Source organism: Pseudochaenichthys georgianus, chromosome 22 (genome assembly GCF_902827115.2).
Source record: "Pseudochaenichthys georgianus chromosome 22, fPseGeo1.2, whole genome shotgun sequence".
NCBI classification, from domain to species: domain Eukaryota; kingdom Metazoa; phylum Chordata; class Actinopteri; order Perciformes; family Channichthyidae; genus Pseudochaenichthys; species Pseudochaenichthys georgianus.
Window position 1 is genome coordinate 590,361 of NC_047524.1, and position 27,633 is coordinate 617,993.

The following is a 27,633-nucleotide window of genomic DNA, read 5'->3' on the forward strand; positions in this document are numbered from 1 at the left end:
GCCGCGAGACGCTACTAGCACCCCGCACCCCCAACTCTGACTGACTTCCCGCGTCCCTGAAAGGACTGCTAAAACATTCAAACGATGGATGACCTATCTTTTTCTTTCCACACCACTGAGACACCCTTCAAAAGACTGAAATACAAAATGAGTGCCAGCTCACAATCGGCAGTCAAATTAATACTGTAATAAGTCATATATAATACACGTGAATCGCCGTCAATTGGTCTAGAAATGCAAAACAACTTGTCATAAAACATCTTCACATCAGGAGACAGATTCATCTGACTTTTCTTTTTAACAGTACAATAACTTATAGCTGTATGATTGTAGTCCTGCACAAGTAAAGCATTCTCTCAGTAGAACAACTCTACAGTAAATAGCAGGCAGTACACAAGCATGAATAGCAGTACTGTACTGTAACATTACTGCAGGCGTAATGTATGAACGCTGCAAATACAGATGACTTACCCTGCATTCCACTTTCAACATTAGGTCACTCGCTCTCTTTTAAATGCAATGTCTTTTTTCTTTTTATGTCTTAAAGGGGACCTATCATGCAAAATGCACTTTTTATGTCTTGTATACATCAACATGTGTCCCCGGTGTGTCGGGGAACTCACGCAGCGTCAGGAAATAAAACCCTCTCTTTTCCTCTGTACCCAAATCTCTAAAAACCGGGAACAACGGAGCTGATCCAGATTTGCGTCCGATATGACGTCAATCACATCAATTTAACTGTATCTGCCGGGAGAACTCTGAGCAGGCATTAACTCCCCCTCCTCTTTTAGGGACCCAAAATCAGAGTTTCTCTAACAGCTGAAATAGAGGGATATGAGGGAAGTCTAAAATGCATGATCTGTTTGGTATTTTGAGTAAAACACATCATAGACATGTTTTTTATATATTTGTAATATATCCGAGATGCATAATATACGGCTAAAAATAGCATGATAGGAGACCTTTAAGTATATCAAATGTTATATTGTTGGAGGAGCCTGGGGTTTAAGACGTTCCCGTGCCGACAGATCAGCTGTATTTATTGTGCATTTGACAATAAAGCCTTTGAATCTTGAAAGCAGGGGGACTGTAACGGACCTGCAGGTCACAGGCGAACAGCGTCGCCCCTTTGGCTTTGGACAGCACGGTGATCTGCTGGAAGGTCAGGAGGTCGTGGACGTGGATGTTGTTCTCTGCAGGATGAATGAAGATTAATGCTTTGACACAAAAGGTTGCCGGTTCAATGCTGTAAAGGTTTAATAATAAATAGATAAACTAACCAGTATTATGTTATATTAAGGAGAGAAACTTACCTAGAAGGCTGACAAGTATGTTGTACTTTGAGACAACGTACAGCTGTAGACAAAGTCAGAAAAACAGAAATTACAACACACTACAGCCAAGTCGTTCAACCCACTTCTCTGTGAGCATGAGAAGTCTTCACTTTACTTTATGATAATTGTGAAAGCACAATATAAGTGCGGTTGTGTGAATCCTACGTAAAGAGTGCTTTGATTTAAAACGATCACAAATGTTTACAAAGACTAAATAAGGCATACATGAGATCGTAAATATGAGCAATAATAGTATGAAATCTAAGCAATACAAGCACAGCATCAAGTACCATAATAATAAAATGCCAAGTCTAATACAAATGTGAAGGTTAATCTGAGAGATCACAATCACATCAAGCAAATATTCAGGTGTGTTGTGTTTCCACTGGCACGTTTATCATCAGACATGTTAATATGTCATCAGGGCGCGGTACAGTACGCACTCCTAAACACCTGAAAGTATTTGGTTTGCGACGACCCTCCCCAGATCTTAAATGCTTATTCATCGTTGATGTGTTTTGATCGAGGCAGTAATAGTCTAACCGTGCAGTCTTATCTACCTGCTGAATCTTCTTTGAGAAGTTCTTATTGGATTTTTCCAGTGTCACCTCAAACCGGTTGGTGCCTAAGGGGAAAGAGACGCATTGAAAATGACTTATTTGAAGCAGGCAACATTACGTGCAGGCAACAAGGTATCACCACCGCACATCTCTTTGGGCTCTTCTCACCTGCATCCTTCTTTATTCGGTAGAGAAGGAGATGCCCTGGCTTTGTTCCCACGAGCAGCCAGTCCTCTGTGGGAAGAGAAACTCAACACTCAGGGTCTGGCAGTAAGAAGGATGCTGTCAGTCAGTGACGTGCACAGGTACGGGCTAATGTTGCCATGTTTGTCTGACCTGCCCCTCTGGAGAGAGCGAGAGGTTTTTTTTGTTTTCTATTCTGGCCGAATCAACATGATAAGCCCGCATTTAGTATCGTAGCGTCTCACTGCGATAAAAACACAACTTGTAAGCGCTTTCATCTGCCCCCAGTCACGTGACTTTGTTTACAATCTGACAGCTGAAAGCAAAGGAAAGCCCTCCGACTCCGGCCTCATATGGCTATGGTGATCACACCAAATGGCGTTAGAGTACAGGGGACAAACCAGGGGACTTTACTACCTCTTGACACCGTCGGTTATTTACAAAAAAAACACCTAAATATACTTTTTATTGTGCTTTTGTCTTTCTGTGTCTTTTCATCTGCTCCGTGAACTCCCTCAACGGGCCGCTCTCTCTCTTTTCTTGATCGCCCTCTCACGGAGAACACTTCACTGTCCCGCTTCATTGCAGGATTTCTGCCATGTCTCTACTTTAAATTTGACCATCTCTGTTATTAAGTTATGGAATTCTAAATAAATAAATAATGCAATACCTTACCGTTACTGCGCTCATAAAGAATGATAAGAATATTGAACTGGTTTAATGAATTAGTGAGTTTATTTAAGGTAATTAGTTAGAAGCCCTATTTTATCAGTAGCCTATGTCTGCCCAGCAGTTACAAAGGTCAAACTACATTAAAACAGAATTGTCCCCATTTTTCTTTAATAGTTACTAACATTATATATTTAAATGAGATATGGACTGCAAACAATGTGCCTGAACAACGAATTTAGCAGTTGGACATGAAAGTCAACTGAGTGTCGCTTGCAATGACAGTGTTTTATCCAAAGTGACTTAGCAATTTTGGGTGAACTGTCACCAGGGACACAACGACATGCTAACTGCAGTGGGACTCGAACTTGCAATCCCCAGATTCGAAGTCCAGCACACTACCCACTGAGCCACAGCCAGCCCATTTTATTTCCTGAACCTTTTACATTAAAAACAAGGGGGGGGGGGGGGCTTTTTCCAGTTTAGAGCAAAAGCCCCTGCAAATGTCTGTGCACGTCCCTGCTGTCAGTCAACTCAGACATGTTATGCTATCAGAAACATTGTCGGACTAAATGCAACCCTTTTTATCATAAGCCCACACCCAAACTTTCAGGCTGCTTTAAAGACCTTCTGCAACCAACACCATCACTTATCTGAATGTACTGTCATGCATGTATTACTAAGTACTTGAGCATCATATTGATGGGATGTGTTATGGCAATGATGGTATTAAAACTGAATACAGTGTAATCCTAATGAAATGTAACTGCTGTATCCTGCTGTGATGTGTGATAACAGATGTGTTTGGAAGGGGGTTTTATGAGGAAGAGAGGATGAGTGGAAGGAATTTGCTATAGGGGTTGTATATCCCATTGTTCATTGTAGGGTGTGAGTTGTTGCATACAGTACTGTGCCATGGGGCGACCACCTGGCATCATGTTGATTAAAATGTAAATAAAGCTTTGATGTGTTCCTATAAGAAGAGTCGGTTTCACAGAACAGGATCTCAAAATACTTTATATCGATACTGTGTTTCTTTGCATAACTCATCATTCTCTCTAGACAGCAGCTGCTTTTAAGATGCTACGACAGGTGACATGCCAGGGACAGAAGAGAAGCCACTGCCATTTGGTCAGTAAGATTTGACGATGCATAATTGAGGTGCTGGAAGTACATTGAATCAACTATTTAACTTAATTGCAATGTTGAGGTACTTTAGTTTACTTGTGTATTTTTCTTTTAATGCTACATTCTACTTCACTAGAATTAAAATATATTGTTTCTGCTTTTTACCTCACTACATTTATTCTTTAATCTGAACCTAAAAAGTAACTAGTAACTCAAAGTTGTCAAGTTTGTCCGGGAGTGGCTCAGTCAGTAGGGGCTTGGACTGGGAGCCGTAGGGTCGCCGGTTCAAGTCCCCGACCAGACCTAAAATATGGAGTGTGGACTGCTACTTGGAGAGGTCCCAGTTCACATCCTGCCCTGGTGCCCTTGAGCCAGGCACTGGACACCCCCCCCCCCCCCCACTCCCATTGCGCCCACTGCTCCTAGTACTAGACTCCTGGTACTAGGATGGGTTAAATGCAGAGGCCAAATGTCACTGTGTGTGACCATTAAAGAGGGTTTCTCGATATATAGGACATAAAACAGATACAATTGTGCAAGAGAATGTTTTTAGATGTGCAAGTAAATACAAACAGTGTCTATATACAAGTACATGGAATATGATGTATGATGGAGTGGGGTAAAAAGTACAATATTGGCTTCTAAAATGTAGTGGAACATAAGTGTAAAGAAGCATAAACTGGAAACACTCAGGTAAAGTACGAGTACCTCAAAATTGTACTTAAGTAAAGCACTTGAGTAAATGTATTTAGTTGATTTACACCACTGGAGTAATCTGAATCACCTGAGACAGCAGCTCAGACGTCCACTTCAATGTCAAACATACATTAGAAAAACAGCTCTTTGGGAAACTTAGAAGTGTCAACAACTCACCCCAGGCCGCCAGACAGTCAATCTGAAGAGGAAGCTTCTCCAATATAGGCACTGGTTCATATGCGTCATGCATTTTTAATATATATATATTCAATTACACACCGCTCGGATGGATCGATCCCACACAGATTGGATGTCTGTCGGGACAAAAGCTGACCGACGGACCAACGGTTAGTCTGTCAGGGTGGGACAACTTTATGTGTCGCCATTAACCGACAGAGTAGCTCAATAGTGTCGACAGGGAATGAGGAAATCTGGTGTCTGTAATGCTAAGCGGTTAGCTAGCTCTCCGACCAAAACAACAGCTGATCGTTAGCATGCTAGCATTAAAAGTTAGCAAGCTACCTAGCTAAACATTGTCCTCTCTTATTCCATGGTAACTGAAACTGCCACAAAATGGCCCCGTTCATAAGTCGATAAAAGACAAACACAGCGTTTGGTTGAGTTATTATAAATAGTTAACGCGGTTTTAGCGGTAGCCGTTAGTGTTTGTTAGCCATGCTAGCTTCTCCTTATTTCCTCCAGTTGTGTTGACGACGGCTGCGCGAGGGAATGAGGTTTGACAGGCACGTGACAGCAGTCCGCGCACTCACGAGGAACGCATTAAAGGTGCAGTGACATAAATAGTGCACTTGCAATTCTCGCGAGATTTTATTCATTGAGATTTTGTAATGTACTGTTAAAAAAGTTATCTTTCAATAAAAAGGTGCAACAATGAGCAGCTGTTTAATTCATTTGACATAATTATATATTAACATATTTCGTTTTTTACACAAAATATCTTATTTCAAGAGTTATTTAATAGTCTACTAATAAAAGGATACATGTATACTTACAGAAATGATTGAACAGTCAAATCAAAAAAGGACTGCACATGTTAAAAATGTACACAAAAACTGCCATTGTGTTATAATATAAATTTTATTTGCAGGACAGATGCAAAAAGCCATACAATATCATCAGCTTTACATTACTACGCAGACTCACATCCAAAAAATGGGCTGTAGTTTCTCTCTAAAATAAAAATAAATCCTCAACAAGAGTTGGACAAATATATATTAAAAAAAAGACATTAATTAAGAGTTTTAAAACATACACACATACTGTACTGCAGTAGTTTTAACAAGGACGGGCATATCATTCTGCCACAGAAAGGCAGGATTATTGGGAGTGTAAATGGGATTGACGGGTGAAATGGAAATTATTCATTTAGCATGTACAGATTTTTCATTTTAATCTACACTGTGCAACTGAATTAGGGTGGCAAAACACTGAGAAAGGATTACATACATACAGTACATAATTTAAATGTAGGCCGACACCACATCTGTGAGGCTTAGTAGTGGATTCTGTGATACAGTAGCTAAAATAAATGGTGAAATTAAGTAGACATAAATCACAGCTATTAATGGAGACGCTATAAAAGCTTATTTTTTATAGAGATAAAAAAAAATAAACATCCTTAATTTTAGACTGGTTATCCTTGAAAGCGGGTCTTTTTCATACATGTTTCCCCTCTGAGGACCGTGCAGTATTTCATTCGTCAGTAAAAGCTCTAAAATCGCTATCATTAGACTCTTATTTCCAGTAGCTTGAAATTGAAGCGTTGAAGTGACAATCTGAACACTTCTGATGACAATCTGAACGCTTCTGATGACAATCTGAACACTTCTGATGACAATCTGAACGCTTCTGATGACAATCTGAACACTTCTGATGACAATCTGAACGCTTCTGATGACACTGTGTTTATATATATTACATTCTCCCAGAACAGATAACAGTGTGTTGTAGTTAACACACACATGTACATCTTACGGTGATATGCTTCAAGTTTCAATACACACAGATGCAGCCGTGTTCACAAATTATAAAAGTAAGTTCTGTATTTCTATATTTAGGTTAATCATTGAGCCAGATAACCGTGTTAGTCGTGTGTTAACAAAACGATATACATATATGATTTGTTGAAGAAGAAATTAGCTTATGAAATAATAAATTGTTGTCATCTGGTTGAATGGCTAATCACACCATATCTATATATTTAAATATGAAATGTATTGTTATTATGAAAACTGCTTTTTTTTACATTTCTAGTCTTTTTACAGCACGTTATAGAGAAGTTCAAGTATCAGACTTCATTATGAACAATAACTTGCCGTTTTCAGCGTGTGTTTTAAGCTCCAATTATCAGATATATCTGGCTGGATAAAACTGCCCAATTATCAACATGATTTGTACCTGAACGGATCAGCAATCAGTCGTTGCAGTCCTACAAATTTGACAAATCAGGCGCGAGGATCACTTTTTCAAATTGGATTGAATTGCGTCGTTTCTTTTATGTGAGTCTAATTCCAATGTGCTTTTTAATTGTGTAAAATGCACGTATTCTGTTGAATTTTTACTTATTTTGTGACATTGAATGCGTCTTCAAAACAAATAATATATTTATCAAAGTGCATCAGTTTCCCCTCCCTCCTGAAAACCAACCCCTCCAAACTACATGTTGCGCAGTAAAGATCTTAATATGAAAAACTATTCTCGGAGCTTATGACAGTGCGACACAATACCTGTGAAATAAAACCAGAAAGTGTCCGGAGAAGAGAACGGTTGGCTTTGCCCACATTTTTTTTTGGTAATCAGATCACCGAGAACGCATTCATTGCTGCCTCAGGGAAATTGCTTTCTTTCCAACACATCACATCCTCTCCTCACGACGACTTCTACTCCATTTTGGATCGCTCCAACTTGGTTTTCAGAATCTCCTGGAGAAAGACAACACACGTTAGTACTCAGAGTGATGTGATTGTGGAATGAAAGCACAGCAAAGGCCATTACTGGAGTTTAAATGTTATAATGTGATTGGGAATCATGGGATATGCTCGGGGGAAATACGAGGAGTCTTTACCTCTTCCTCATCCAGCATTACAGGGAGAGCTCTGTATGGAGAGGGGACAGAGAGGGAGGAAGTGAATGCACTCAGTCAGACTGCATTTTAATCAGTCAGATTATAATAATAATGCATTTATTTGATATAGGCGCATTTCAAGGCTCTCAAGGTCGCCGTACAAACACATCAAAAACAAGATACACCATACTGTACATAACACTAGCATAAGAGACATAAACAAGACAATGCAGTTTATAAATCAATCAAATAAATAAAACAGAGGATGTGTGATGGATAGGGATCAGGGTGGATATGCGAGTGTGAAGAGATGTGTTTTGAAAATGGGGAGAGAGTCAGTGTTGCGGATGTCAGGTGGGAGAGAGGTCCAGAGGCGGGGTGCAGAGCGGCTGAAGGCTCTAGACCCCATGGTGGTTAGGCGGGGTGCAGAGCGGCTGAAGGCTCTAGACCCCATGGTGGTTAGGCGGGGTGCAGAGCGGCTGAAGGCTCTAGACCCCATGGTGGTTAGGCGGAAGGGCGGTGCAGTGAGGTGGAGGGAAGCAGAAGACCTGAGAGTGCGGATGGGTGTGTTGATGTGCAGGAGGTCGGAGGGGTACAGAGGAGGCCTTAAAGGTGAGGAACAGAATCTTAAAAACGATACGGATGTGAGGGGGAGCCAGGGAAGCTGCTGAAGAACAGGAGTGATGTGGTTAATGGAGGGGGTTCTGGTGGCGATGCGGGCGGCAGAGTTCTGGACCAGTTATTTATCTCTGGGGAGATTGGGTTTTGTGAGAGTTGTTCTTTTTGAGAATAAAATTAAAAAAAAGGTAAATAAATAAGAAAATATAAGCGTTCTGAGTCTTGTTTATACATAAAATACAAATCAACATTAGATGTTTATGTTTAAATGTCCAATAAAAGATCAAATAAAATAAAGATATGTATCTAACATAAGGTCAATCTAAATGTCCTGTAGAAAGAAAGGCAGAATATAGATAGAAGTATAAATAAAATGTCCAATAAAAGATCAAATAAATACGATATTTTGTATTAAAAATGTTGAAGATTCAGTAACACAACACATTTACCTACATTTAATTGATTTAGCTAACTTATTATTAACGTATGGAGGCAATATACCTCTAGGCTGTATGTGGCCCTCATTGAAAAAAGCGTGTGACTTACATAAACTGAATATTAAGGATTTCAGTTTTAATCCGATTATTCTCTCAAAATCCAGCTCGCATAATATATCCATTTCCTCGACTCAATGTTTTAAATTTAAAATGGACAATACTTACACATCAATGACAGATGTAGGAATGTTTTCCTCAACCCATTTGAGGTCTTCATCCTGTTAAGAATTAAGAAACGTAACATTATTAAGCTATAGATGGAGAGGTAACATAACAGAAAATAAGCTATACGCTAACAAGTGTGTAAAAAAACATAAATTCAAAACACAAGCAAACGACAAAAACAGTCAAACATTTCACAGGAGCTGAGCATTACTATATGACACAGTGTTAGTTTAGAGTGTAAATCAAATGATCAACGTGGACGGATGATTTTAAACCCACCTCTTTACTCAATAGTTTCTGGGAGCCATTAGAGTCCGGCTTGGAGCCCCGCATCTTCATTCCCTCTAAGAAAAGAAAGGACAAGCCAATTCAAATCAGTGGTAATTTTGGCAGCTATTTTAGTCTTAAGCTGCAGCCACACGAGAACGATAGCGGTCGTATCCGCTACAGTTCTCTATCATATAGACCAGTGATTCTCAAATGGGGGTACGCGGACCCCTAGGGGTACGTTGGGGTACTGCAGGGGGTACGTGAGGTAAAAAAAAAAAACCGGTTAATTAAAAAAAATACCATGCATGATTACAAAAATAATCTTAGTACAATAAGTTAAATAGAAAACACAATTTTATATAAAATATTCCTCGAACCACTAAGGGGGTCCTCATATAAACATGTATTTGTGTATTGTATTTATAGTTTTTATTAATATATCATTTTGTTCATTGGTTTTTTAAACATATATTAATATTCAATTGAAAAACTCTGTACTCACTATATTGTAATTATTTATATAGGCTTTTTCTGTCAAAAAGGTCCGGGGTCGGTCAGGGGGTACTGAGAAAATGTTTTAAAGGGGGTACATTACTGAAAAAAGTTTGAGAAGCACTGATATAGACGGTTCGGCCACACGAGGCCGACATGGAAACGCAGAGAACGATAACGGGTCCCAAGGTGGGTAGATCTGCGGCCGAAACGCTCTGGGGGGCCAAACGGCTCCGTGTCTACGCCCTATATACGATCATTTCCAGATAACGATGACGCAATAGCCCCGCCTCTCCCCGCCTCTCCCCGCCTCTGCTGCTCAGAGATCAGCTGCTGGGCTGTCAGGAGAGGGGGAGGAAAAGAGAGGCTCCGTTTATTATTCTTATATTATTATATAGAGTCGTTATCAATTTGTTTTAAAGCTCAATAAATAACAAAGAAGACCTCTGACCGGCACTTTTCAAATTTTGTCCGGAAGATTTAAACTTTAACGGACAAAAAAAATCTAACTGAAACTCTGCCGCACGGTCCCCTCGTCCCTTGGAAGAGGCGGAGAGGTGGGTGTTTCTCATCTGCTGGTGGACTACCGGAGAGATTTACAGCAGGAGAACACGCTTGCCTCGGGGAGGGAGAAAAAGAGCCAGAGCGTCCACAGCGGAGAATAAACAGAAGGGCGACCATGGCAACCGTCTTCTTCGCTGCTTTTGTGGCAGACTACAGCGCCACTTACAGGCCTGGCATATGTACTACAGCGTCTCCAGCGCTTTCGAGCGGTCTCGTGTGAACGGACACGTTTCTGGTGCCTGTTGCGTGTGGACGGAAGACTTTTTTGATAACGATTGCGGTCCGTTACCGCTATCGTGTGGCTCCAGCCTGAGTGAGTTTGAGTTGAGTTACTTGAAAAACTAAAGTGAAACTTGATTTATTCTATTGCAGGGTCTGATTATTATATTTTTGACACTTTAAAATACTACTATCTACTAAAATGCTGTACAAAGCAGATGTATTATTTAATAAAGAACATTTTTCAAGTAAAAAAAGAAAAAAAAGAATTCACTTTATTTTTCAATATCGCGATAAATATCGTACCGTGAGTTTTTGGTATCGTTACATCCCTAATATATATAGTGACCATGTCTGGAAAATCATCAATTTAGACCACGTAAATGTTAGAACCGGGGAAAAAGACATAATACGAAGACAATTCTAGCCTCATATCCCAATATTTATAAAATGTCGATATATTGCCCAGTCTTACCAAAAGCTTCATTCAGCATGGGCTCCTTGGCCTCTTCCTCATCGTCCTCTTCATCAATCAGAGGAGAATGAGAGAACCTGAGAGCAAACAGAAACAAAAAAAAAGGTGAGTTCTCCAAGTTGAGTCCTTGGCTTCTTCCTCACTTCTTTTATATGTTTACTTACTTTAATAGATGATGCTACTTATTCTAAAATACCAAGGATGTGGACGTATTTGATTTTATTGTAATAATTATAATCAGAACACATTTATTCGTCCCCATAGAGGGGACATTTAAATGCGTTTCAGCAGGAAAGAGCCAAAGACAGCTTAATGTTAACTTAATGCACATAAAAAAATATTAAAGATACAAAAATAAAACAAATTAATACACAATTTACAAAATACACATCCTCTAACAGTTCTGAAGATTTAGCAGCCAGGTATATATTGCACATTAATTAATGTCCTTTCTTCTTTAATAAATAAGTCACCCATTTTAGTTTTGCCTTTTATCTGCATCTTTCCCTTTGATGTAATAATGTACATGTTTGCCACTGTGGGATGTGTGACCTCTGACCTCTGGCTGTTAGCAGAGGGCCGCAGCAGCACCATGATCACCATCAGGATGGTGGAGAACAGCAGGCGCCAGAAAGCATCGTCGACCCACAAGTCCCTCCATCCCTGTGGGGAAGAATAGAAAAGACTTGATGATGATATCAGGTCGAAAGGTGAGCTCACCTTTTAATCTGTGTATAAACAAGACATAGGAACCGCATGATGGGAACTGTTGTAGTCCATTGATCATGAACGGCCCGTCCACACAGCGGCTTTGGAAAAAGCTTTCCGGCGGGCGTGTCTGAAGCTCGACCAACAACCAATCACATGAATCTCCCGCCCCTGACACACAAGCAGCGGTTTGATTGGCTAGAGCTTGTATGATTTGATTGGCTGACGCTTCCACCGAAAGCTTCAGAAGCTCCGCTCTGCTTCCCACAATGCAGTTCGGCGAAAAGTGACGCCATTCAAAAGTGAATGGGCAGAAGAAGCTTCCAACGCCGCTGTGTGGGACGGGCCGTTAGTCTAATTTAATTACATTACATTTTCCCCACAGTTTCAGTTTGATGAAAGCTACGGCTATCACTCCCAAGCTTCTTCCCACCTTCAACACACAGACTGGCTTCCTTTTGTTCTCACTCAACAGACAGAAGGGTGTGACTATTGCCTGGAGAATGATCACCACTTAATCCCTGTCGAGCCTCCAATATTCAATACCCTGTAATGTAGAATTTCATTGGCTGTTCACCTTCCCATCTTTGGCCCTCTCCTCTGTATAAATGATATTGTGTAACTTGGTCAGATGTCCTTACCACATCAGTGGAACGGGTTATCTGTCCTTACAAGCTGGAAATATTGATTCTGTTAAATGCTATAACTCTTTATTAAATAACACAACTTTGGTTTTTAGCTTGTATATTTGTTCTTTTCTTACTAGAAGGTGATTAAGTGTGGAATTTCCACCACAGGAACATAATACAGCAATGGATGACTGACGGAGAACACACTGACCCTCTGGCAGTCCACCAGCTTGAACACTTTGGTGGTCCAGATGATGAAGATGATGGAAGCTGTGGACACAGAAACATCGGGATCAGTTTGAAGTGTGTGAACAATATGCAAAGATAATGAGAAGCAGGACTGGAGATCTCCCATCAGTGGAAGCTAAATTAGAACGTGTCATATTAACTAAAGTGGGGGCTCCAAATAGGTGGGGGGGACGGCGATGCCCCGCGTCCAACGCCCACTACACCTCTGGTAACCGTAGCATATGTAGTTGTTACGAAGCAGCTATTTCTGATCTAAAGCTCGACTCGATGAAACCCGTCTTACGGCGGAGTGTACTCACCGACCACAGAGAAGATGAGCGTGTTGGTGAAGTGTTTGTAGAGAGCCAGCTTCACGACGTTCCTGCGCAGCTGCAGGAGGCGGATGGTCTGAGACAGGCTGATGAAAATGTGGAGGCAGATTAAGGAGAACATACTCTACATACATCTGAGTAACAACAATCAAGGGCTTCTATCGGCAACTGATAGAGCAACTCCTTCAGAAGGCCAGTTAGGTAAAGGATATCCACCACATGACGCACGAGTCAATAAGGGAGAGGCCGAGGTTCGCCACCAGAGCCACCGTCCCGTAGAAACCCTGAGACACAGGACAAGACAAATAATTAGTCAATCTTAAAGGAAGACGCGAGATAAGCTTGCGTGGAAATACATTTCGAGTCAATATTCCATCAATATGTCACAGGGCTCAGATATATACAGAGCCTGTCTCTGATTGGCTGAAACACCAAACAGATCATTGCAGCATTACCCATAATCCCCTCTGTTTCAGCCCTGTTTCCAAAGTGCTGATTCTCTGTCTGTTACTTTAGATGAAAACAAGGAGCCCCTCCCCACGCCCCTCTGAGAGACATTTGGTTACAAAGAACTCAATGGAGCTCTAGAGGAGATTCAGGGGATAAGGGGGGGGGGGGGGGGGGTACCTTGTTGCTAATGGCTACACAAGACAACACATCGTTATGACATCATCAAGTGGCCAAAATCTGATCAGCTCATTTTCAGACAGGTTTTTATAGAAATGGATCAAAAAGAGAGAAAATCTTTTTTCCTGAAACTTTCAGAGTCTCTTTCCACAGAGGGGACACATGTTGATGTAGAAGAGACATGGAGAAGAGGGGACACATGTTGATGTAGAAGAGACATGGAGAAGAGGGGACACATGTTGATGTAGAAGAGACATGGAGAAGAGGGGACACATGTTGATGTAGAAGAGACATGAAGAAGAGGGGACACATGTTGATGTAGAAGAGACATGAAGAAGAGGGGACACATGTTGATGTAGAAGAGACATGAAGAAGAGGGGACACATGTTGATGTAGAAGAGACATGAGGAAGAGGGGACACATGTTGATGTAGAAGAGACATGAAGAAGAGGGGACACATGTTGATGTAGAAGAGACATGAAGAAGAGGGGACACATGTTGATGTAGAAGAGACATGAAGAAGAGGGGACACATGTTGATGTAGAAGAGACATGAAGAAGAGGGGACACATGTTGATGTAGAAGAGACATGAAGAAGAGGGGACACATGTTGATGTAGAAGAGACATGGAGAAGAGGGGACACATGTTGATGTAGAAGAGACATGAAGAAGAGGGGACACATGTTGATGTAGAAGAGACATGAAGAAGAGGGGACACATGTTGATGTAGAAGAGAAATGAGGAAGAGGGGACACATGTTGATGTAGAAGAGACATGAAGAAGAGGGGACACATGTTGATGTAGAAGAGACATGGAGAAGAGGGGACACATGTTGATGTAGAAGAGACATGAAGAAGAGGGGACACATGTTGATGTAGAAGAGACATGAAGAAGAGGGGACACATGTTGATGTAGAAGAGACATGGAGAAGAGGGGACACATGTTGATGTAGAAGAGACATGAAGAAGAGGGGACACATGTTGATGTAGAAGAGACATGAAGAAGAGGGGACACATGTTGATGTAGAAGAGACATGGAGAAGAGGGGACACATGTTGATGTAGAAGAGACATGGAGAAGAGGGGACACATGTTGATGTAGAAGAGACATGAAGAAGAGGGGACACATGTTGATGTAGAAGAGACATGAAGAAGAGGGGACACGTGTTGATGTAGAAGAGACATGAGGAAGAGGGGACACGTGTTGATGTAGAAGAGACATGAAGAAGAGGGGACACATGTTGATGTAGAAGAGACATGAAGAAGAGGGGACACATGTTGATGTAGAAGAGACATGGAGAAGAGGGGACACATGTTGATGTAGAAGAGACACGAAGAAGAGGGGACACATGTTGATGTAGAAGAGACATGAAGAAGAGGGGACACATGTTGATGTAGAAGAGACATGGAGAAGAGGGGACACATGTTGATGTAGAAGAGACACGAAGAAGAGGGGACACATGTTGATGTAGAAGAGACATGGAGAAGAGGGGACACATGTTTGCCTCTCCACTTTGAGAAGGATAATGTCCCATCTGCAGCGGGCACTTTATATTCTCCTGGATCACATTCATCAGCAGCCACAGGAAAGGATGGACGGAGAGCGAGGGAAGTGGAACATAAATGTCCTCTCACACCCTTTTTATATTTATGTTGGGATATAGTAAAGCTCCTCCGGGTTGTGTTGGCGATGTCGATCATTAGTGTGTCCTGTGTCGTCACTTTACAGGATCTCCAATTTCTGTGTTTGCCTTTTGCTGCCCTCTGAAGCGTGTTAGTTGCAAGTGCGCACAGTTGTAATACTTTAGATTTCATTAAAGGTCACCTATCATGCTATGTTTAGGCAATAGCACAGGTTTCAGATATAAAAATATAAACAACATGTCTATGAAGTGTTTTGCTCAAAATACCAAACAGATCATTCTAGCCACGCCTCATGTCCCTCTGTTTTACTTCCTGTTTCTAAAGTGCTGATTTGGGGATAAAGCTTTAAAGAGGAGGGGGCGGAGCTCATGCGGGACCCGGCAGCTACCGTCTAAACTAAATGCTGCCGTGATGAAACGCCATATCATGGATCATCAAGGATCTGAAACAGTCTGGAGCTCAAAGGCTTTCTCTCTTGCCGGTTACACCACAAGGTGAGTTCCTTTTTACTTCCTGCTTCTTCACACACATGCTCTCCAGTACAGGTTAGCTCTGAGTGTTAGCGATGCTAATGTAAACACCGACCATATTACGTCCAAAACAGTCGGGCATCGTTTCTGATAGCAACGTTTCTGATTGGGCCGTGGGTCCACATTTCAGATATTACGTCATATCGGACGCAAATCTGGATCAGCTCCGTTGTTCCCCGTTTTTAGAGATTTGGGTACGGAGGAAAAGAGAGAGGGTTTTATTTCCTGACGCTGCGTGAGTTCCCCGACACACCGGGGACACATGTTGATGTAGAGAAGACATCACAAAGTGCATTTTGCACTGAAATACAAGGAAGTACATTTTTTGGTTTGACAGTCTGGGATATTTCACCAGTTAGCAAGCACATCTGTTTCTCCAAGTAGGCTTAAAACCTATATAGAGAATGATAGCAGTTTATTATCTGGAGATGAATAATAGTTGATACGTACCCCTGTGACTCTGAGCACACCTTCCACGGAGGAGAAGAGAAGGTAGAGGAGCCCGACAGCTACCAGCCGGTGCACTGATGTGCCCAGCCTGGGTCTACACAAGGGAGGGGGACACTTCGATTATCCTCACACATTATTGACAGGAGATCATTAGCAGCATCACATTCAGAAAGAACCAGGGCCTCATTCCCCCGGTTCTTGGACAACAATTCCTTTCCTAAAACCCCCAACATTTCACAAAGATTCTGACATTCATATTTTTTTTAAAAAAGGGATTTGTTCTTAGGTAAGGATAGCACACTTACTCACATACGAGTGCTGAATGTTTTATGCTAAATAAAGTGTTTTCTTCAGTTCTACAGTATAATATAGCATTTAAAAGACCACGACATTTATATGAGTTAGATTATATTTAAAATAAAAAAGTATGGTATTTTACAGTTAATTAAAATGGTTATAACATTTGATGCATCGTTTTTATTCGAATCCATGACTGAGGCTGATGAGAAATATATAATTGAAGGTTGTTTGGCGTCTGCAGAAGCACCTCCACTTCAGGCTCTGTGACTTTATTTTGGCATTCCTGACATTCCTGCGTGTGCAAACAGCCCTCACGTCTAGTGCCCTCTTATTATTGGGGTTTTGTGGGCTGTTTTCCTGCTAGTTAGGATACCCAAGCTTTTACATTTGAAATGACAATGAGATCCATCGTGGTAAGAAAACAGGAAATTCCTCAGTTTAGGAAAATGTTCCAAAATCGTATAGACTTTCTTTAAGCCCGCGTCACACTGTCCCGAAATTGACACCAGATGGACACACGATAACGGAAATGTTCAAATTCGGCTCTGATCGTAGCAACATCGGGCCATTCGTGAGGGCACCTTAAGCCATCGTATGACCGCCGGTGGAGTTTCTCAGGCTCCGGCAGCAACTTCGCGAGCGGTGGCAAAATCTTTGGCATGCCAAAAAATTGCCGACAAACCTTGCGAAGGTTAATTTTCGTGTTGAATTCGTGTGTCCATTTTGCCCTTCGTAAGGCCATCGCGAGGGCACCTTGTCAAATCGCGTCATCTTCGTCTTTACTTCGTCTTTACTTCGTCTTTACTTCGTCTTTACTTCGTCTTTACTTCGTGTCATCTTCGTCTTTACTTCATGTGATCATCGGTGCCATCGGGCATTTTTCGCCTCTCGAAGTCAATACGAAGGAAACCAGAAGCTGCCCGATTGTCTTAGGAAGGCAACACGACTACGTGAAGCCCTCACCATGCCGTCGTGTAGCCATCGTGTTATTGTATAATTTGTGTTCTGTGAAACTGAAAAGAATATTACATTGTTTTTGTTACTTTCATTGCAGTTGTTTGTCTCAAATGTAATTTAGGTTAACTTCCTGTTTTATTTAGATGCTTTTATTTTGCCGTTTTATTTAGATGCTTTTATTTTGAAGGTGAGTTTACGCTGTTGACAGGAAGTTGTAGTTGCTATGGAAACAACATGACGGAGTGTGTGGTTCGGGTGCCATCGTGTGGCCTTCTGTAGGCATCGTACTTGCTTGGGCTGTCGCTTGGCCGTTGACCAAGTTCGGGGCCATCTTCGTAGGAAATTCACAATTCCATATTCGTGGTGTCAATTTCGGAACCGTGTGACGCGGGCTTTACGGATCGATCTCAAGAACACATTTAGGAACAAACTTTAGAGCAGGGGTGTCAAACTCAAGGCCCGGGGGCCAAATCCGGCCCGCGACTTCATTTTATGTGGCCCCACAAGAGCTTGCAAAGAATATAATATGTTTATTATACGGTTACATGCTACTTTACATGAGCAGGTTGCCCATAAACTACATGTCCCACAATGCATCTCAAATTTGCCTTTTTTCTCAATTAGCATTTTTTTTCCTTCAAAATATGCTTTTTTTTCTTAGAATTTGCCTTTTTCTCAAAATGTCTCTTCTTTTTTTCTGTTTTTCCAGAATTTGGCTTTTCTTTTTAAATAATTTTGTGACATGCACACTGAAGAGACTTGCAATTATTTGCCCTAGACTTCTGCTGTATCTGAAAATAATCCAATGCAGAGGCAATCATGTAATATAATAAATGATGTTATATATATTAAATATTTATATATGTATTTTTATATAGTCTTAAAGTTACAACCGGCCCTTTGAGTGAAACCATAACGCTGATTTGGCCCGCGATGAAATTGAGTTTGACACCCCTGCTTTAGAGGATATTGGCGAAGGACGATGAACTAATCTAATTGTTTCAGTACTGAGACATTAGGAAAGTCAATAGGTTAAACGAGTGAACTTACTTGACTATGCCGTATCCCAGACTGACGATGAGAACCAGGATTCGAGCGAGAGATCTTTTGAGAGCAGAGAGCAGCTCGGCAAAAATCACTGCGCCTTGGACTGTGAAGAGAAAAATACACGAACAAAACGTTTATGATATCAGACTGAAGGGAAGAACTGTAATGGACAATGGTATCATAGTAAGGGAGCATTTACAGTTCACCATCTGTTCTTCTTTTACCAGCTATTTCTAACAACAGGTAGCAGCAATAACTTAAATGCATCGTACATGGACAGTAGACAGATGTGTTTTAAAGCAGGGCTTCTCAAACTTTTTTCAGTAACGTACCCCCCTTTGAAACATTTTCTCAGCCGAGTACCGCCTGACCGGCGCCGAACATTTTGGATGGAAAAAGCCTATATCAGTAATTACAATATAGTCGTGATGTATTAACCCCTTCATGCATGAATTACAACAATAAGGATTTTCTCATCGAGTTTTTCAATTGAAGTAATATATATATGTTTAACACACCAATGAACAAAATGATATATTATGAAAAACTATAAAATACAATACACAAATTTGACATGTTTATATGAGGTTCTAGAAATATTTTATATACAATTGTGTTTTCTATTTTACTAAGATTATTTTTGTAATCATGCATGGTATTTTTTTAATTAACATTTTTATTTATTTTTACCTCACGTACCCCCTGCAGCACCCCAACGTACCCCCTTTTGAGAATCACTGGTCTATATGATAGAGAACTGTAGTGGATACGACCACTATCCTTCTCGTGTGGCTGCAGCTTAAGGCTAAAATAGCTGCCAAAATTACCACTGATTGGAATTGGCTTGTCCTTTCTTTTCTTTTTATGTCACGTACCCCCTGCAGTACCCCAATGTACCCCTAGGGGTCCGCGTACCCCCATTTGAGAATCACTGTTTTAAGGAATCCTATATATAGTATGTTTATCGTGTCGGTTTGTCCCTCCTTTTCTATTCTTGGTGTGAATATGTGGATATACGACCCTCTGCAGACTGCCTGACACTGTGCAAGAATAAACTCCCTAAAAGACCGTCTAATTCCAAGAATCTTCATTTCAGTATAACGGAAAGGTTTCCTCACCATTTTATTATTATTCACTGGTTTGTCTCAGTACATTTCCACCACAACACATACAAGAGAAGCAGATGTATCAAAGAAACGCACCGTAGTCTCCTTTGTAGCGGATGCTCTGGTACTCCGAGTAAAACACGGCTTTCTCCAGCATGCCGAGGATGATGACGGCTCCGATCCAGAACTGGATCCGCAGCAGATCCCTCCAATAGCAGGCGCACCAGCAGAGCCACAGAGCGCCGAACAGCACGTACACGATGCACATCAACATGAAGAACTGACAGCGGCACGAGAGAGAGGAAAGAGTTTTAAACAACAGTTAAGATCAGGGTGTGTGACTGCGGGAATCATGGTTTGTAGAATAATGGGAGACACGGTCCTTCAGATATTAAACAACTCCCTTAGTAAGAGGAACCGGAATGGACTAATGAGATTTTTTTTTTAAGCATTTGTATTTGTATAAATAACTGTATTTTTATATAATGTGAATATACAGTAGATAAATATACATGTACTTTATTTTACGATATTTACTTATTTGCCTGTCCTTGTTTGTCTACCCTCCCTCTTACGGTAAAGCATCTTTGAGTTGTGAAAAGCGCTATATAAATAAAATGCATTATTATTATTATGTACAACTGTTGGTATGTGTGACAGACACACTCCCACCCGCTCCCTCCGCTGTGCTGCTGCCGACCTCCTGTCCCCCCCCACCCGGACAACCCTCAAGTCCTGGGGCGGCAGAGCCTTCTCCGTTGCTGCCCCCACCCTCTGGAACTCACTACCCCAATCCATCAGAGACTCTTCCTCCCTCACAGCATTCAAAACATCACTCAGGGGTGTCAAACTCAAGGCCCGGGGGCCAAATCCGGCCCGCCACTTCATTTTATGTGGCCCCACAAGAGCTTGAAAAAAAGTATGATTTTATTATACGGTTACACGCTACTCTACAGAGGCACGTTGCCCATAAACTACATGTCCCACAATGCATCTCAAATTTGACATTCTCACTGAAGAGACTAGCAATTATTTGGCCTAGACTTCTGCTTTCAGACGTAGTTAATGATGAAGGTATTACCCTATCCGATAATAATCCAACAGAGCCAATAATGTCATATAATACATTATTTTATATATGTTAAATATTTATTTTTATATAGTCTTAAAGTTACAACCGGCCCTTTGAGTGCAACCATAATGCGAATGTGGCCCGCAATGAAATTGAGTTTGACACCCCTGCTCAAAACCCACCTGTTCAACACTGCATTCAACCACTGACCCCCCCCCCCCTATTTTCTGTTTTGTGCATGATAGGTCCCCTTTAAAACCCTTCCCTTTGATTCATCGTAATACCATCATCAGAGGCCAGTCTGCAGGAGAGGAGTAGTCATGTGGTCCCTTCATCTCCACTTTCACTGGGGAATACAAGTAAAAAGTCACTTCTGATGACACTACAATGTCCCTTCTTACATTTTCAATCATCAGACAACAACGACTTTATCCTGGAGCTTTTGGAGTGAAATGTCGTCTCACTTGTGAAGGCGAAGTTGAGCTGCTCCGCTACGTTTTCTTCGTCGTCGACTCCGCGGAAAATGGGCTGCACTTTCACTATGAACAGGTAGGGGCTGTCCCCCCAGGCCTTGGCCACGGCACTGATGTCCTGCAACAACGATGTTTGTGAGCAACAAATCATAGGCTATCTACTTACATGTTTTCTGTGTGCCCCCACTTCAACCCCAAACCAATACATGTGTTCGCAATAAGCTCAATATTTGAAATAAATAAAGCTTCCGAGGTCGTGCTTTGACATCCTCGAACAGAAAACCTGAAAGGATATTCTTCTGACAGGCATAGGTTTCAAATTGGTACATTTGTCTTTTCTGTAGTTTTTACGTTCCACACTTTGAACTAACCTGTATTAAAAGTGCTTTATAAATCCTGACCTCTGACATATATATCATGCATTTAAAGACATTTCAATGATCAATAACAACAACAACATGTCTTACCGGTTTGTCGGGCCATATGAGGCTCTGATTGGACGGGTCACTCTAAACAGAACGGAGCACATAGTGAGCTGTAATTCATGGAGTTTTGCGGTGTAAAATAAAACCAGTCTTACGCCCCGTCGACACTACAGGCATCGAAAAATGCTTTCAACGCTTCGCCCGTTCACTTGAATGGGGTGACGTAGAAGATTTTGAATCTTCGCCGAACTGCATTGTGGGGAGCGGAGCGTGGCTTTGCATCGTGAGCATCACAAGTTGAGCAATGTTCAACTTTTGATGCTCCCGATGCTTTCGAAGCTGGCATCAGCCAATCAAATCCCGTTTATGCAAATCTGTCAGTACAAGCGCTAGCCAATCAAACCGCGTGCAAGCTGGGAGAGCCAGACCGCAGTTCATTTCCTCGTATTCCAAACGAGAAATTACGGTAGCAAATCACCCGGTTCTTTACGACCAGAACTATTACCGGGATACAAACCGGAGGAACCGGGCATGGAGGGAGGAGGCAGAGGCAGGGGGGAAACTGGTAGGTTTTCGCCTGTTTGGGGATTTTATATCTACCGTACTTTTCGGACTATAAGCCGCGACTTTTTCCCCCATTTTTGTTGTACCGCTAACGGCCACTCGGGAACCTCCTAAACCTATGGATTTTACAGGTACAATTAACCACCTTTAACTCTACGGGCTCTAGGACCGGTCCGCGCCCGCCACCTCTAAGCGGCGGGCTCCAGCAGGAAAAGCTGGAGGCCGGAAAAGAGTGAGACAGGTAGCGCGCCAAAGTAAAAGTGGAACCGAGAGACAGAACGAGAGCAAGACAGACGGACAATTTAGCTGCTGCGGCTTATATGCAGGTGCGCTGTATAGTCCGAAAAGTACGGTAGTTTACTTCGTTTTAACATTGCTTTGTATGTCGGGGGCGGGAGATTCCTGATTGGTTGTTGGTCGCGAGAAATCGCCAAGCCTCAGACACGCCCAGCTTCAAGATTTTTTGATGCCTGTAGTGTAGACGGGCCGTAACATTCAGACACAGATAAAGATTGTATATGTTGTGCTCTATAGTGTTCAAAGCACTTGCCCTGTGAGGGCGACTCACCTTGGGGCTGGTGAGGGGCTGATGTGGGTTGAAGTCGGGGTAATACACCTGGGTGAGACGATAGAGAAATATGATTACATTAATGATTGTTTTTCAAATGTTCGCACAACTATATTGCAGAATCTCCACTTCCGTCCACTGCAGATGCTTCGGCTCTGTTCTAAAGGAAATGCACGATACATTTTAGATCAAAGTAAATGACCTTCCACACAAACAAAGTCAAATAGAGGTTAAGGGACTGTCTCTTAACTACAGTTTCACTTTACTTAAACAACACCCACTCCACCGTCAGCAACTTAAAGTGAATTTCAAAATGAAAGCTGTCACCTATTATGCAAAATCCACTTTTCATGTCTTTTATACATAACCATGCAGGGCCGGCCCTGACCAATTTGCTGCCCTAGGCAAGATTTTAGCTCTCCCCCCCGCGGCCGCTTACACAGTAAATTCCAATGTTAATAAAAGCACACAGAAGCTGTATATGTTTGATTTATATTAAATTAACACAAATACAAAATTAAAACCTATAATTGCACACTAAAACCATTATTTCAAAAAAAGAACAATTTCACATTTAACCTCTGGTTTTTAATGGGGCTGGGGCGGTTCAACTTGATTTGGGGGGGGGTGCGCCATAGTTTATGGGCGCTGTACACAATTATGGTGTAGTTCTGTTAGTATAAGTAAGATAATAAGATGTACTTTGTAGGAAAGATTTTGGCCACTTGATGATGTCATAACGATGTTTTGTCTTGAGTAGCCATTAGCCAATCAGCAACAAGGTAACCCCCCCCCCCCCCTTATCACCTGAATCTCCTCCTAGAGCACCATTGAGTTCTTTGTAACCAAATGTCTCTCAGAGGGGCTCCTTATCTTCATCTAAAGTAACAGACAGAGAATCAGCACTTTGGAAACAGGGCTGAAACAGAGGGGATTATGGGTAATGCTGCAATGATCTGTTTGGTGTTTCAGCCAATCAGAGACAGGCTCTGTATATATCTGAGACCTGTGATATATTGATGAAGAACAGTATAATAGGGGACCTTTGAGGCTTTTCTTTTAAAGGCTACAATAAAGTAGCAAAATAATTGAAATACTTTGATACCCGCCATTGAATAACCTCCGCGCTGATAAACAGGGAGGGCAGACTTCCTGTGAGCACATACTGATGACTCCGTTTGCAAAGTGAGACTTGAAGTGTGCTGTGGTCCCACACCTTTGGTAAGAAGAGGGAGGAGCAGTTCTCAAAGTACATGTAGCCGTGGCTGTAGAAGCCGCTCCAGTCCTCCTTCAACATGTGATCCATGTCGAACATGTTCATCGCCTTGTTGTCCTGCAGGAAGGAGAGCACAGGAACTTCAGAAAAATCAAAACGTGTGGAGTAATAAAACAGCAAGCGCCATTTTGTAAATATAGTTTTATGTTCTTTTTTTATTTGCTTCAATGGTTCATGGTCAGAAGTCAGACTAGTACTCCGAATACTTTGAATTGAACCCAGTATACTCCTTCACCAGTGAGAACTCATAACATCTGAGAGAACTAGATCGATTGTTTCATCTCTTTTGAAGAAGACCCTTTATTATTATTATTTATAGAATACACACATGCACACGACCCATACACATGAGGTCTGAATACATACATACATACATACATACATACACACATACATACATACATGCATTTTTGTATTATGGAAATTGCTGCCATGAATATGTATATTTTTCTTTTCTTGAAAAATATTCAAAACCACTTATCTATCTCCCTTATCTTCAGTACCTGTCTTTGTTACATCCATGACAAAACAAAGCGACTTTAAGTGATACTCACCGGCGTGTTGAAGACCTCGTTGTAGCAGACAGAGGAGCGCAGGTACCAGCTGATGTTGAAGGCCAGGTTCTTATCACATGACGCCGTGTCACCCTGGACTGAAGCGAGAGGACAGAGAGAACGGGGTTTTCAGACGGTGTAATAAAGCCATATATCACACCAGCTGTTCCAGATCGTTTAGGAGAGACTTCGTGCGGTCAAATCTACTTTGTATGTCCAGACTTTCACCCAGCGTCCCACATTGAGCTCTATTTCAAAAGGGGACTTTGGCTATTTCCCTACGCCATGTTGCATGCTGGTCTATTTTATGCCACAGTGGGAGTAGAAATAATATCTCTCCCTCATTGTGGATTTCTCAATGATGTCTGGGGAAGGTTCTGACTCCTACTATCAAAAAGGGCTGTATCGAAAACATTATTTAATTACATTTCAAGCTTTAATTGAGGTTTCTGAATAACGCTTTAAATGTCTGTTGTTATATTTTATGACTTCATCGCCGTTTAAAAAATAAATCCTAAGGCTAAAACATTAATTTTGAAATGTTTACTCAGCTAAACAGAGTCACGAGAATCACGCTTTGCCGAACTGCATTGTGGTTCCGTCGCTTTGCCTCCGTAGCTCGCTTCGAAAGTTGAGAAAAGTTTGACTTTTCAAAGAATTTTACAAGTTTCTTAGCACTTTAATTTCTGAATTACCTTGTTTTTTTATTCTTCTTTCTGTTCAAATGCCCTGTTTATTTTTTGGAATGTATATGTTGAACATTGATGTCTATATGCCTTATTCTGTATTTGATATAATTGTTTAAAAAAAAAAAAAAAATGTCAAGCTTCGACGGCGTCAGCCAATCAAATCATAGCCGGTACAAGCTCTAGCCAATCAAACCGCGTGCTTGTGTGTCCGGGGCGGGAGATTAATGTGATTGGTTGTCGGTCGCGCTCCAGACACGCCCACCGGCAAGCTTCAACGCACGCCGCCACGTGGACGTACCGTTAAAGCTTTATTAATGTTAAACAGACATTTTCTACGGCCCTCACCTTAACAATAATAATCCATTTTATTTATAAGCGCACTTTTCATTTGAGCAAACAAAGTGCTACAGAGTCAAATGGTTGAAAAAACACAACAACAACAACACATATATAATAACCTTACATTCTCACAGAATACTACAACAGACATATGTCCCGTTAGAATAAATGTTCAACTGCTGACGAAATATCGTTTTTAAATCTTTAATATTTATATGAGGGTGCAAACGAGGCAGGAAGTAGCCTGGGGAAATGGTGCCTGCTTCGTGCCATAAACCATTCAATGTCCCAATCCCGTTAGTAACAATAAAAAGGAGACTTCTAAATACTAGGGATGGGAACGATTAATCGAATATTCGAAATTATGAGAATATTTCTTTCTTTGGGAGGGGTGCCTAAGTTGATTACATATCATCAAATGGAATAATTCACTGTATACGACAGTGCCATAGCTGAGTGTGTCAGGTCTAAAGGTGTGTTTTGCTCAGCTCACCGGTCCCTCACAGCGGGCAGAGCTGCAGGTGCTGATCTCTCTCTCTCGCGTCCGGTTAGACTTCACTCGCGTTTATGTCCAAATCCATCAGATCTAGTTCTAGCAAATGCTACGGCTGCTGCCCCTCCCTACTCACAGGCTCAAACCTCATCTTAGGCCCACATTCCAGCTGAGAGGGTCTTCTCTACAGCTGGCCTGATTGTGAATCGCCTCTCCCCTGAGTAGACATGCTCATATACTTAAACAAGAATGAGTATTGAATAGCTGCATTCTGTGCATAGGCCCTGTTACAGGTTGTTGATCCCTGTTGTCACGGGTTACGTTACCCTAACCCGTTATGTTGTTCGTGTTTGATCCCTCTTTCATTTAAAAACCAAGTTATGTTTTAAGCATGAAAGCTGTAGGCCTATAGCTGTCAACTGTTCAAACTGTGATCACCAGTTCAATACATTTGACTTGGTTTCTATAATTATTTGAATTATGTATTTATTTTTCCAAATTAAAAACTTTTTTTTGGAAAAAAACTCCCACATTTTTTTTTTTTTAACACTTCGGTTAATCGTTTTTTTTTTTGGGGTCGAATATTGGAATATACATTTGCTTTCAAATTCCCATCCCTACTAAATACTCACACTTCATGAAAATGGTGGTGTTGGCGTACAGCGTCTTTCGAAACACTGCATCCTGTGTCTGAAAACAAACACACAGCAGTCAGGTGACATGGAGCCACTTCAGGTCAAACAACACGCCGCCAGGGACAGGATGCAGCAGGAGAGACATCTCACACCGACTGAATAATACTCTGTTATATAGCGTGAGGGAAGGGTGAACACTTTAACTGAAGAAAGTAATAATAGGGCTGCACACTTTGAGGAAAATATGCGAAAAAGTTGTTATATATCACACTAATCACTTGCAATAACAACAACATATTTACTTATTAGTTCTGTTGTAAAAATAGTGCAGTAAGATACAGAGTAGAATACAATAGTGCAGGTTATGTTGCAAGACCAATGTGCAAGTAATGCAAATGAAGTAAACTATATACATGTCAGAAATAAATAAATCCAATAAGCTATATGTTGCAGAGAATGTTTTAGGTGACCAAGTAAAAGCAGGATTTAGTATTACATAGTACATCACATTATTATTATGTTGTTTATTGATTATTTTGTAACTTGCACAATAACTTGATGATGATGTCTTATCTTATCTTATATTATCTTACCAGCTGCTGATTAAGATTTAGCACGACATGCTAACAGTTGCTAATGTACAGTTAGCACGACAGGCGAACAACTGCTAATGTAGACTTAGCATGACATGCTAACAGCTGCTCATGTAGATTTAGCACGACTTGCGAAACATCTGCCAATGTAGAGTTAGCACGACATGCTAACAGCTGCTAATGCAAAGTTAGCACGACATGCTAACAGCTGCAATTGCACAGTTAGCACGCCAGTCTTTTAGGTAATAACGGTTGACATGTAGATGCTACAGGGTGTAACACTCACCGAGTTGATCTCCACGTTCCACACGGAGACCTCCGCCGCTGAACTGAGGCGGAAAACTAATGCAAAAAGCAGAAAACATGATAACTGATGCGTCTGTGCATCTGGCATCTTCATCTGTGTGGAGCATCAATAACAGGCTCGTATCCGCCTCCAAAT

At 41.4% G+C, this 27,633-nt stretch overlaps 2 protein-coding genes across 3 annotated transcripts in view; both read right to left on the reverse strand.

Moving 5' to 3' along the window:
- The window catches only part of vps39 (VPS39 subunit of HOPS complex), a 58,590-nt gene extending 53,269 nt beyond the window's left edge, over positions 1 to 5,321 (reverse strand). For both annotated transcript variants that reach the window (XM_034111323.1, XM_034111322.1), the window contains exons 1-5: positions 4,748 to 5,321; positions 2,063 to 2,128; positions 1,895 to 1,959; positions 1,314 to 1,356; positions 1,099 to 1,193 (exon numbers count right to left, since the gene is read on the reverse strand). In XM_034111323.1, coding sequence (XP_033967214.1) covers positions 1,099 to 1,193; positions 1,314 to 1,356; positions 1,895 to 1,959; positions 2,063 to 2,128; positions 4,748 to 4,820 — 342 coding nt within the window. In that variant the 5' untranslated portion in view covers positions 4,821 to 5,321. The remainder of the gene's footprint in view (positions 1 to 1,098; positions 1,194 to 1,313; positions 1,357 to 1,894; positions 1,960 to 2,062; positions 2,129 to 4,747) is intronic.
- Positions 5,322 to 5,649: 328 nt separating this feature from the next.
- Positions 5,650 to 27,630, reverse strand: LOC117467658 (transmembrane protein 87A-like). Its single transcript, XM_071207164.1, has 20 exons — positions 27,478 to 27,630; positions 26,596 to 26,653; positions 24,443 to 24,540; positions 23,829 to 23,945; positions 22,613 to 22,660; positions 21,523 to 21,564; positions 21,047 to 21,173; positions 20,867 to 20,928; positions 19,607 to 19,790; positions 18,408 to 18,507; positions 16,101 to 16,194; positions 13,063 to 13,136; positions 12,841 to 12,947; positions 12,504 to 12,562; positions 11,515 to 11,618; positions 10,956 to 11,032; positions 9,215 to 9,279; positions 8,936 to 8,988; positions 7,656 to 7,686; positions 5,650 to 7,512 (listed from the first exon to the last, which is right to left on the reverse strand). The coding sequence occupies exons 1-20, from the start codon at positions 27,589 to 27,591 to the stop codon at positions 7,471 to 7,473; spliced, it is 1,656 nt and encodes a 551-aa protein (XP_071063265.1). The 5' UTR covers positions 27,592 to 27,630; the 3' UTR covers positions 5,650 to 7,470.
- Between the last annotated feature and the right edge of the window lie 3 nt (positions 27,631 to 27,633).